We start from the raw sequence: 12824 nt of genomic DNA on the forward strand, positions 1-12824 counted from the left end.
ACTGAGTGGTATCATCCCCTGAGTGATTAACTCCCACCCATGCTTTCTGGTGCCTGGGATATCTGTGAATGACTCACTTGGTGCTTTGCTAATTCAATCTCCTTCCTGATTTATGCTAGCTGTTGAGTGGAAAGAATCTGTGCCAAATTTTTTTCCCTCTCTTTTTGCAATTCAGACTCAGTGTGTGTGTGTGTGTGTGTGTGTATTGGGGGGCGGGGGGGGGGGAGCTTTTATTTCCTCCCTTTTTTTATGACAAAAAGTACAGCTGGCAAACTCAGGCAGCCAGCAGAGGAGAGGCAGACAGGCGAGGAGAGAGACCGGGGCATTTGGAAGCGGTCGCGGTTGTGTATCAAAGAGTGGGAAAGTCCTGTGAGTAGCGGAAGCCCTTGCTTGGAGGCTCCATCCACACTTACTGCAACAACAACAAAAAGTAACCTTACTGCACCATTCAAAGGAGTTTTTTTTACCGCCGATTAGTCGCGTTCAGCGGATTAACCCTTCAGCAACCGAAGCATTTCATCTTCTGGATATAGAACGTGGCAGGAGCTTGATAAAACTTGTGAATTTCAAGCTGGTTGTGTCTGAGTTGCCCTTGGGTCTGGGAGCATTGCATCTCTGCATGTTCTGAACTCTCGCTTGCTCCGGGCTCGCTGCTGGGATTCTCTCGCCCCCCTGTCTCTCGCCCTTGGCTTGCCTTGAATTTGTCTCCTGTTTCAGCTTTGCCCGGGGTCCGGGTCGGCAATCCAGCCGAGATGACAACTCTGCCTCTGACCGTCCTGGCGCTCCTCCTGGCTCTCGACCACACTCAGTCCCTGCTCGTCCTCCCCGCTCCCGCAGAACCCCCGCTCCAGCTCAGAGCCAGCCGGGGCAATGAGGAGGAGAAGACAGCAGCATCTGTACTGGGTTTTGACACCAAACCTCCTCAAGGGACAGAGGATGGAACAGAACCCATAACACCCCTGAGGCCAGTGAAAGCTAAGAGTGCCTCCAAAGAAGTATCTCCTGGTAAGTGTGACTACTTTAGTTCAGTTAAGATGTGACGTGCAGAGGTTCTGCTGCATCATCTGTGTACTGCTTTCATCTGCACAGTGCTGCATGTAACGTGATTCGTGATCGGTATTGAAATGTATCCTGGAATGTAATATAAACCTGTTCTCGTCTGCTCCACGTAATCCCCTTATTTGCACAGTGCTCCATGTAATGTGATTTATGGATTGTACTAAACTGTACCTTGAAATGAAATGCACGCTAGTGCATTGTATGGAACTGCTGTCAGCATCCAAACGAATTGTATGGAATTGCTGACTGCAAGGTACTGAACTATTTTCCAATGTATTGTGAAAATTTTATATGAATAAAGTATATTTTTGGAAAAAAAAACCATGACTAGACCTGGCCTGGACACACACATTATTGAATTTCCAAGCTGAAGAAAGACTTGCATTTATAAAGCGACTTTCACAACCACCGGACGTCCCAAAGCACTTTGCTGCCAATGAAGTACTTTTTGAAGTCTAGTCACTGTTGTAAGGTGCCGCAGGGATCGGCGCTGGGTCCTCAACTATTTACAATCTATATTAATGACTTGGATGAAGGGACCGAGTGTAATGTAGCCAAGTTTGCTGATGATACAAAGATGGGTGGGAAAGCAAATTGTGAGGAGGACACAAAAAAATCTGCAAAGGGATATAGGCAGGCTGAGTGAGTGGGCCAAAATTTAGCAGATGGAGTATAATGTGGGAAAATGTGAGGTTATCCACTTTGGCAGAAATAATAGAAAAGCAAATTATAATTTAAATGTGGAAAAATTACAAAGTGCTGCAATATAGAGACCTGGGGGTCCTTGTGCATGAAACACAAAAAGTTACTATGCAGGTAGAGGAAGTAATCAGGACGGCAAATGTAATGTTGGCCTTTATTGCAAGGGGGATAGAGTATAAAAGCAGAGAAGTCCTGCTACAACTGTACAGGGTATTGGTGAGACCACACCTAGAGTACTGCTTACAGGTTTGGTCTCCGTATTTAGGGAAGGATATACTTGCATTGGAGGCTGTTCAGAGAAGGTTCACTAGGTTGATTCCGGAGATGAGGGGTGTTTGACTTATGAGCATAGGTTGAGTAGGTTGAGCCTATACACATTGGAGTTCAGAAGAATGAGAGGCGATCTTATTGAAACATATAAGATAATGAGGGGGCTCGACAAGATGTATGCAGAGAAGATATTTCCACTCATAGGGGAAACTAAAACTAGGGGACATAGTCTCAGAATAAGGGGCCACCCATTTAAAACTGAAATGAGGAGGAATATCTTCTCTCAGAGGGTTGTAAATCTATGGAATTCTCTGCCCCAGGGAGCTGTGGAGGTTGGGTCATTGAATATATTTAAGGCAGAGATAGACAGATTTTTGAGTGATAAGGGAGTAAAGGGTTATGGGGAGCGGGCAGGGAATTGGAGCTGAGACCATGATCAGATCAGCCATGATCTTATCTCAAGGGGCCAAATGGCCTACTCCTGCTCCTATTTCTTATATTTTCATGTAATGTAGGAAATGCAGCAGCTAATTTGCACACAGCAGGATTCCACAAACAGCATAGTGATAACATAAGCTTTTTTTTGTGATTTTGATTGAGGGATAAATATTGGCCAGGACACCAGGGATAATTCTCCTGCCCTCATTTTAAATAATACCATGGAATCTTTCACTGTCCACCTGAGAGAGCAGTTGGGGCCTCGATTTAACATCTCATCCGAAAGACAGCACCTCTGACAGTGCAGCAGTCCCTCAGCACTGCACTGGAGTGTCAGCCTAGATTTTTGTGTCTCTGAAGTGGGATTTGAACCCAGACCCTTCTGACTCAGAGGCAAGGGTGCAAACAAGTGAGCCACGGCTGACACTGTGAAATAAAACGGATGTGTCCTGGAGGTGACATTTGAACGATCTGTGTTCCAGTTTGCCTCTAATACTGCCCCAGTTATCTTATCTCAGTGCTGCAGTTTCTGTGGTACAGTTGTTATAATCGTCTTGTTTTGTTACACTTAGAATGTACATTTGGGTTGTAATCTGCATTCCAGAGACTTGAGCTCAAAAATCTAGGCTCTCACTCCAGCGCAGTACTGAGGGAGTGCTGCACTGTCTGAGGTGTCAACTTTCAGATGAGACATTAAACTCAGGTGGATGTAAAAGATCCCATGGCACTATTATGAAGAAGAGCAGGGGAGTTACCCCCGGTGTCCTGGCCAATATTTATCCCTCAATCAACATAACAAAAACTGATTATCTGGTCATTATCACATTGCTGTTTATGGGAGCTTGCTGTGCCCAAATTTGCAGCTGCTTTTCCTACATTACAACAGTGACTAAAAGTACTCCATTGACTGTAAAGCACTTTGGGACGTGATTGGAGCTGTATAAATGCAAGTCTTTCTTTACCCTAGTGAGAGGAGAAAAGGGACTGGGATTTAGGAATACCACCATCTTGCAGTTGAATAACTGGGAAGAGAACCTGAATCTGAAATAGGATCTGATTGAGACAGAACTCTGGGTTCATTTAAGACATATCTGTGCTGGGAAGAGAATAGGATTGGTATTCTGGAGGGATGAGGTGAAATGGGATTAAGGGCCTCCTCATCCAAATCTTGAATGATTTTTCAACGCTGCGATGAGAATGTGATCTAGATGCGGTGGGGGGGGGGGGGCGCAGATAAAGTGCCATTGTGTCAGAAAATGGGCCACGTATCTGAAATTCGACATAACATGATATCTAATTGTGGGTAAAATATCAACAAATAATTCCATTCTCGTTAGATGCTGATCAACAGTGGGGAAGAAGATTGATCTCTGTTGACTTTCTAAAATTCTGGAAATTTATGTTAACATCTACAAATCAACTGTCCATATGCTTGCAAAACTCTTATTTCCTCTTTGATAGCCCTCAGCTTTCTAGGAGACATGGCATCAGGGCACAATGGCTTTTGCACTTTCAGATCCACCAAGTTTTTCAGCACTTCTCCCTGATCTATAGTTGTCCCCACCTTCTCTTATTCCTTTTCATTCCCATACCCTCTCCCACAATCTTCGGAGAAAGCTAAAGTACTCATTTCAGTATCTCCATCATTCCTTCATTCTCCATAAGATCCCTTGCTCAACCCAACTGGTCCCTATATTTTCTTTTAATTATTCATTTACTGTTCTGTGGCTGTGGGTTCAAATCCCATTCCAGGGACTTGAAAACAAACAAATCTAGGCTGACACTCCCAGTGCAGTGCTAAGGGAGCCTGCACTGTGGGAGGTGCCGTCTTTTGGGTGAGACGCTAAACCGAGTAAAAGTGGACGTAAAAGATCCCATGGCACTATTTCTAAGAAGAGCAGGGGAGTTACCCCATGTCCTGGTCCATATTTATCCCACAATCAACATAACAAAAAAACAGATTATCTGGTCATTATCACATTGCTGTTTGTGGGAGCTTGCTGTGCACAAATTGGCTGCCGCATATCCTACATTACAACAATGACTACACTTCAAAAATACTTCATTGGCTGTAAAGCATTTTGAGACGTCCGGTGGTCGTGAAAGGCGCTATAGAAATCCAAGTCTTTTTCCTCTGCTTAGAAAATACTTTACTATTTCCACTTGGGTTATCTACCAATCTTTCTTCATCCTCTCTCTTAGATTTATTTTGTTGCTTCCCTCAGTACTTCTAGTTAAATAATTCCTAATCCCAAAGTTTCCACCTCCACTGCTTCCCAATGATGGGTCTGTCCCAAGCTTGCTCCTGGCACACTGAACTATATGGGGATGTGGGGATAGTGCGGGACGGTGGAGTTGAGGTAGATGATCAGCCATGGTCCTGTTGAATGGCGGAGCAGGCTCGACGGGCACAAAGGCCGACTCCTGTTTTGTTCTTATGTACTTCATATATTGCTTTGACACTCATGATGCATCCTCTCTTTCCACAGTGAGATCCAGGAAATCCACAGGAAAGGAAAGAGACCCAGAGGAAACTCCTCCACAAGCAAGAAGGAGACGCGGAGAAGCAGATGACCTGCCGACAGCAACGCCCGAGGATACGGCGAAACCCAAAAAAGCCAAGAAGGAGAAAAAGCCCAAAATAAAGGCCGCCAAGCCCAAAAAGGAGAAGAAGCCCAAAGAGGAGAAGAAGCCCAAAGAGAAACCTCCAAAGCCCAAGAAAGAGAAAAAACCCAAAGAGCCAAAACCCAAAAAAGAGAAGAAGCCCAAAGAGAAGCTGCCAAAACCTGATAAGAAAAAACCCAAGAACCCGGTTGACAAACCTGAGGAAGCCAAGGAGCCTTTGCGGGAAGAGGAGGAGCCTCAGCCAGAGGAAGGACACAAGGGTATGTATAAAATCTTCTGCTCACACTAGATAAGAGTACCACCCTGGACATTGCCTTCAATGAGATTACAGCCGAGAGGGTTCCAACCCTACGCCTGCTCAAGTGCTTCAATGCCACTATCTCCACTTCTATGACACCACCATATTGACCCTGGGTGATGGTTCATCCATCAGGGTTGATCTGTGGCCTAGAAATTCTGCATTATGATCTTATTGATCACATGGCTCCGGTTGGGGTAGAGTGTAGAATGCTTTAGTTTCAGGGGTGTCGCAGTTGTGGTGAGGCGGATTGGTTGGGCTGGGTGCTCTTTGCCTTTCCGTCATTGTTCATAGGTTTATATGTAACCTTTAGGGCTGCTGACCAAGGGCCGTGTGGCTCTTTGTCGGCTGGCGTGGACACGATGGGCCGGAATGGCCTCCTTCTGTGCTGTAAATTTCTATGTTTCTATATAAGATACTGAGGGGGCTCGACAAGGTCGATGCAGAGAGGATTTTTCCACTCGTGAGGGAATCTAGAACTAGGGCGGCATAGTTTAAGAATAAGTGGTCGGCCATTTAGAATTGAGACGAGGAGGAATTTCTTCTCTCAGAGGGTCGTAAATCTGTGGAACTCTCTGCCCCAGAAAGTTGTGGAGGATGAGTCATTGAATATATTTAAGGTGGAGATAGACAGATTTTTGAGCGATAAGGGAGTAAAGGGTTATGGGGAGCGGGCAGGAAAGTGGAGCTGAGCCCAAGGTCAGATCAGCCATGATCTTATTAAATGGCGGAGCAGGCTTGAGGGGCCGAATGGCCTACTCCTGCTCCTATTTCTTATGTTCTTATGTACATGCCACTCTTTTGCAGTTATTTTACTGACATATCACAAAAAAATATAAGCAGTTCCAGCAAAAACTAATTTGCCGAACTGAAGATAAACCAATTCTTTTTTTCAAATCAATCTGATAATCCGGCTCTAAATCTCCCCTTGATCGCCAGCTGGTGTATTAGTGTGGGAGAACCAGCCAGTGAAAGCTATGGGAAGGTCCGAGGCATATCAACAATCGCTCGTGGAGTTTTTGTTTTCAAACATTTCTGTGGCCAATTAACGTCAAAAGACAAAACAGTCTGTATTTTGAAATTCCTTCATTTTTAAAAAATTTCCCACGAAGAAGAACCCAACCAATCCTGGAAACAGAAACGTCGAGGAGATAATTTCAGAAGTATCTCACGATTCTTCTTCTTAAAATTCATTTTTTTTAAATCACATCAAGCTAGAATGTGAGAAAGAATGACTCGCCTTTCATGACCTCGGGACATCCCAAAACACTTTGCAGCCCATGAAGCGCTTATTGAAGTGTAGCCACTGTTGTAATGTAGGAAACGCGGCAGCCAATTTGTGCACAGCACGGCCCCATGTAATGTGATAATGACCGGATAATCCGTTTGGTGACGCTCTTTGAGGGCTAAATATTGGCCCGGACACTGAATTATGAAATGATTTCCATCCCACATCTGACCAAGGACCAATCTATCCACAGCGGCATCCGAGCAGTTAAACGATCTTTTTTGAGGCTGTTTGAAGCTAAAAATGCTTTAATGCAGCTGGGATACAAGGTCTCTGTAATATGATACTTGTCCTGGCACAGCTTCAGCTTTCTGAAGATTTCCTCCTCCCTCTCCTTCATTAAGCAAGCTATGCATCACCTTCATTTATTGTATTGTACCACCTTAAGTACGTAAAGTGGAAGGAAAGCCTAAGGGAATTACTTCTTATTTAATTGCTGTATTCCAAAACATATCGTAACTTTTTTTTAAAGTGCCTTTCTAAACTGTCTCACCATTTTGGGTCGCATCCTCGCTGCTTGGTCCCTGTATGACATCGCCAACATCTGGAGCCGACCCTTTGTTTGCAATGAGAGCTATGACTTCAGCTCAATCTGCAAACAGAGCTCGAGTTGCCAGGTCCAAGGAAGGCAAGTGGCGAGCTGGGTACTCTGCACACGCTTCGTGAGCTTTTCCCGGGGTTGGGTGGTTCTCGGGTCAGTCAATCGTTGCGAGTCCCGTTGCGGTAAATGGGACTGCTCCCAACACCTCCCCTTCAGAGTGGCCCAGAGCGTCCCAGCAACAACAACTTGCATTTATATAGTGCCTTTACGTAGTAAAACGTCCCATGAAGCTTCACAGGAGTATTATCAAACAAAATTTGACACCGAGCTGCATAAGGAGACATCAGGGCAAGCTTGGTCAAAGAGGTAGGTTTTAAGTAGTGTCTTAAAGGAGGAAAGAGAGGTAGTGGGGGAAGAGGTTTAGCGGGGGAATTCCAGAGCTTAGGGCCTTTGTTGAAAAGATTCCAGTCACTGAACGACTGAAATAAAAACTGAAAAATGCTGGAAAGACTTAGCAGGTCAGGCAGCATCTGGGAAGAGAGAGAAACAGAGTTAATATTTCAGGTTGATGAGCTATTGTCAAAACTGGAAAAAGTTTGAGATAGAAACATAGAAGTCTACAGCCGCAGAAGGAGGCCATTTCGGCCCATCGTGTCTACGCCGGCCAACAAAGAGCCTGAAGGTTACATATAAACCTACGAACAATGAACAATGGCGGAAAGGTAAAGAGCACCCGGTCCAACCAGTCCGCCCCACACAACTGCGACACCCCTCACACTAAAACATTCTACACTCCACCCCAACCGGAGATGTAATGGGTTTTACGCAAGTACAGAGGCAGGGACAGGGGGGGGTGGGGAACAAAAGGGAAGGTCTGTGATAGGGTGGAAGGCAAGAGAGATTAAATGACAATTGAGATGGTGGTGTGGGGCGGAAAGAGATGGCAATGGGACAGACCGAGCTCGGACACGTGGATCTTGGCTTCAGCCAAGTAACGAGCAGCAGCAGCAAGACATTCCATCGTTAGGAGGTCGGGAAAGTTGAATGGGGAGCCATTACTGGGGCCCCCTGCTGGCTGCTACTCTCAGAGCATGATATGCCTGCTCTCACTGCTGAGGTACGACCGTTTGGAGATCCAGTCAGGGAGGAGAGCAGCTTGCGAAAAGCACAGTGCTATTTAATGGTGTCTGCGTGACATGATGCCACATTTTCCAGCCAGATAGTATTAGTTTAAAAAAAATATAACACTTGCATGTACAATGACGCTGTGCCTCTCGGCCAACACAATTGTCACTGAAGGTCGATGCAGACTGGCCAAAGTGACATCTTTCTCTGTCACTGACCCTTCTTCACACTGGGGCAATGAGTATTCTGACCACACACCCATCAGTGTTCCCAAAATCTGAATCTTTATCTAGAATGGCCAATGTTATGATAAAAAGCTCTCGACTGAGGTACATCGTGTTTGCTGGTTTTAGTATGGACATTCCCCTATTGGCTAACTGCAATATTTACGGGATGCTTCAGGAACTGAGTCTGTCACCTATCACAGGCCATCCTTTTTGTTCTTTCTTTCCCTTCCCCCTACTTTCCTTTTTATTTCAGCTGTGGCTCAGTGGGTAGCACACTCGCCTCTGAGTCAGAAGGTTATGGGTTCAAGTCCCACTCCAGGGACGTGAGCACAAAAACCTAGGCTAACACTCCAGGGGAGTGCTGCAATGTTGGAGGTGAGACGTTAAACCGAGGCCCCGTCTGCCCTCTCAGGTGGACATAAAAGATCCCATGGCACTATTTTGAAGAAGAGCAGGGGAGTTATCCCCGATGTCATGGCCAATATTTATCCCTCAATCAACATCATTAAAACAGATTATCTGGTCATTATCACATTGCTGTTTGCGGGAGCTTCCTGTACGCAAATTGGCTGCTGCATTTTGCACATTACAACAGTGACTACACTTAAAAAATACTTAATTGGCTGTGAAGTGCTTTGAGACGTCTGGTGGTTGTGAAAGGCGCTATAGAAATGCAAGTCTTTCTTTATCCTTTTGCAGACTTACAGTTACAATATTTAAAGAGTTAAGGTGTTGAATATTCCAGTCAAGAGTGAATCCTACAGGTTTAGCTGGTCCAGTAAATAAAGACCTGCCTCTCTTTTCTCCTCTCCTTTTCTAAAGGCACTGCCTCTTGCCGGGGAATGGTTCCACAGATATCAGGCGCTCCCTGGTACCTGCCCCCAAGTGGGCATTCTTCACACACTTGACAATGAACCACAGGATATTCTACTACAGAGGGCAAAATGATGTTCACACACATGCACTTTCCAGCAGGAATCATCATAGATTCATAGAAATTTATGGCAAAGAAGGAGGCCATTCAGCTCATCGTGCCTACGTCGGTCGAAAAAGAGCTATCCAGCCTAATCCCACTTTCCAGCTCTTGGTCCGTAGTCCTGTAGGTTATGGCACTTCAAGTGCACACCCATATACTTTTTAAATATAATGAGGGTTTCTGCCTCTACCACCCTTACAGTCGGTGAGTTCCAGACCCCCACCACCCTCTGGGTGAAAAAAGTTCTCTTCAACTCCCCTCTAATCCTTCCACCAATTACTTTAATTCTAAGCCCCCTGGTTACTGACCCCTCTGCTAAGGGAAATAGGTCCTTCCTATCCACTCTATCTAGGCCCCTCATAATTTTATACACCTCAATTAAATCTCCCCTCAGCCTCCTCTGTTCCAAAGAAAACAACCCCAGCCTATCCAATCTTTCCTCATAGCTAAGGTTCTCCAGCCCTGGCAACATCCTCGTAAATCTCCTCTGTACCCTCGCTAATGCATTCACATCTTTCCTGTAATGATGAACAGGAGTGGGAGACCTCCTTAAACCAAGGGCACTGAATCAGCTGTAGTGCTCCTGCTTTGCCTCAGCCACCATAGACTGGCCATCAAACAATGGGCCTTCTGACCTGCATGGCTACGCGAGTGACTGGATAAACTCACTGAGCCATCGGTAGTGCATTCAATTCCCTTACACTCATGATGCGTAGCGACTTAGCACGGTGGGCAGCAGCAAACGGTGCCCTGGCGGAGGGGAGCACTGATTCGTCCCTCCTGCCCTCATGAAGTTCCCAATCTGGCTGCACTGTTGGCTGTAGGACATAAGAACATAAAAATTGGAGCAGGAGTAGGCCACTCGGCCCCTCGAGCCTGCTCCGCCATTCAATAAGATCATGGCTGATCATCAATCACAACTCTACTTTCCCGCCCGATCTCCATATCCCCTTGATTCCCCTAGACTCCAAATATCTATCGATCTCAGCCTTGACTATATTCGACTCAGCATCCACAGCCCTCTGGAGTAGAGAGTTCCAAAGATTCACAGCTCCTTGTGAAGAAATTCCTCCTCATCTCAGGTCTTAAATAGCCGACCCCTTATGCTGAAATAATACCCCCTAGGGGAAACAACCTCCCAGCATCTACCTTGTCAATCCCCCTCAGAATCTTGTAAGTTTCAATGAGATCACCTCTCATTCTTCTAAACTCCAGAGAGTATAGGCACAATCTACTCAATCTCTCCTCGTGGGCACCAAATGGCGGGGTGAAGGGAGAGGAGCAATTAGGATGAAAAATCAGAGGCAGAATCCGGAGTGGGTTGCTTTTACATTTCTTCCAATTAAACTGCATAGTAGCTTAGGTGGAGATCAGGGATGAGGTATCATGTCCATTTCCCTAGTCACATAGAATCATAGAAAATTACAGCATGGGAAGGAGGCTATTTCAGCCCATCATGTCCACAGAGGACTGTAGGCCAGCCAGACGTGTACGGGTAGAATAAGGAGAGGTAGGTGAATAAAATAACTTGCTATTCTGTTCACCAAACTCTGCCAGATCACAGTTTCCCAGTCATCCCTATTGTTCACTCTGCATTATCTTCTGTTCTCTATATATTGTTCCTTTCTGCTGATTTCTAATTGGCAAACCGTTTGCTGTGATGCCGTGAGTCCTGTTCCATTCTAGAGTAACGTTTCGGGGATTCCAACTCCCAGTGTGTTGACATTTCCTTGCCTTTCCCTGCTCTTCCCTCTCAAGGCCCCACAGCAAGCCAAGGGTCATGGTGCATCATTCTGCCTTCACTTACATCCTGCACTCTGATGAATTACAGCAGCCCACTGACATTCTCGCAACTCAACTTTGCTGCTCATGGTAACAGTCGGGATACAAAAGGCTTTTCAGTGTACACATTGTGGCAGCAGGGTTTGATATGTTAGCTGGGAATCATCCCCTGTGTACAGCACTCCGATAGATGCACATAAACCTAGGATCACTCACAGAATTATTCTACACTGACATTTCCAATGATTTAATATTTCCGAACGATATTCTGACGCGCCAAGATTTGTTGGACGTACATATATGTCTTGTTTAAGTTCAGGTCGGAGTATTTTTTTATGTGAGGATTTCAGATTAGAAGCATTGCGAACATTTCAGGAGTCACAGGCAGTGGATTTGCACAGACTCTCCCAAGAGCGACTGCAACTGAAATATGAAGGTGCGGGAGAGTCTTCAGATGTTCTAGCAACCACAGCCATGCGTGCCTGGATGAGGGGGAAGTGGGCTGTACACAGCAATGGGAGTGAGGGAATGTGCCTCCGGATATTATGGATTCTTTGGATTAGGATCGGCTGTTTTATTATTTATTCATAATAGTTCGTGCGCGAAGCACAGACAGGTACAAATCCTGCTGAGCTATGCAAGGAAAAGCTCCAAGTTTAGCTCCATTTACTGCATACAAATTATCTGCATAGACAGGCCCTGTATATAGACAGATTTATAAAGAGGCAAAGATTTATAAAGCAATAGAAATTAATATGGGACAGAAAACAGGAAGCAACTGAGCCTAACATCTGTCGTTGGGAAAATGCTGGAGTCCATTATTTTCGGGAGCAGTAGCAGGACGTTTAGAAAAACATAATACAGTCAAGCAGAGTCAGCATGGTTTAATGAAAGGGAAATCATGTTTGACAAATTTGCTGGTGTTCTTCGAGGATGTAACGAGCAGGGTGGTTAAAGTGGAACAAGTAGATAATGTATTTTGATTTCCAGAAGGCATTCGATAAGGTGCATCATAAAAGGTTACTACACAAGTTAAGAGCTCATGGGGTTGGGGGTAATATATAGCATGGATAGAGGATTGGCTAACTAACAGAAATCAGAGAGTCGGGATAAATGGGTCATTTTCAGGTTGGCAAAATGTAACTAGTGGGATGCCATAGGGATCAGTGCTGGGGCTTCAACTATTTACAATCTATATTAATTTCTTGGATGAAGGAACCGAGTGTATTGTAGCCAAATTTGGTGATGGGAAAGCAAGTTGTGAGGAGGACGCAAAGAATCTGCAAAGGGATATAAATAGGCTAAGTGAGTGGGCAAAAAATTGGCAGATGGAGTATAATGTGGGACTCTTTGTCAGAAACAATCTTTTCCCTTTCACATGCTGATAACCTGCTGTGCATTTTAAGAACTTTCTGTTTTTATTCTGTTGCTGGCACAATGTGAAAGAAATGTCTTCACCACCTAGTTTGGTTATGAAGTTCAGTTTTGTTAAG

The 12824-nt window shown here is 45.1% G+C and overlaps 1 protein-coding gene across 1 annotated transcript in view; it reads left to right on the plus strand.

Annotated features, from left to right (window-relative positions):
- The first annotated feature begins 241 nt into the window (after positions 1-241).
- The window catches only part of LOC139234984 (inactive carboxypeptidase-like protein X2), an 81835-nt gene continuing 69252 nt past the window's right edge, over positions 242-12824 (plus strand). The window contains exons 1-2 of the mRNA XM_070866041.1: positions 242-1005; positions 4959-5354. Of these exons, the coding sequence (XP_070722142.1) occupies positions 753-1005; positions 4959-5354 (649 nt within the window). The 5' untranslated portion in view covers positions 242-752. The remainder of the gene's footprint in view (positions 1006-4958; positions 5355-12824) is intronic.

Source organism: Pristiophorus japonicus, chromosome 22 (genome assembly GCF_044704955.1).
Source record: "Pristiophorus japonicus isolate sPriJap1 chromosome 22, sPriJap1.hap1, whole genome shotgun sequence".
In the NCBI taxonomy this organism is placed as follows: domain Eukaryota; kingdom Metazoa; phylum Chordata; class Chondrichthyes; family Pristiophoridae; genus Pristiophorus; species Pristiophorus japonicus.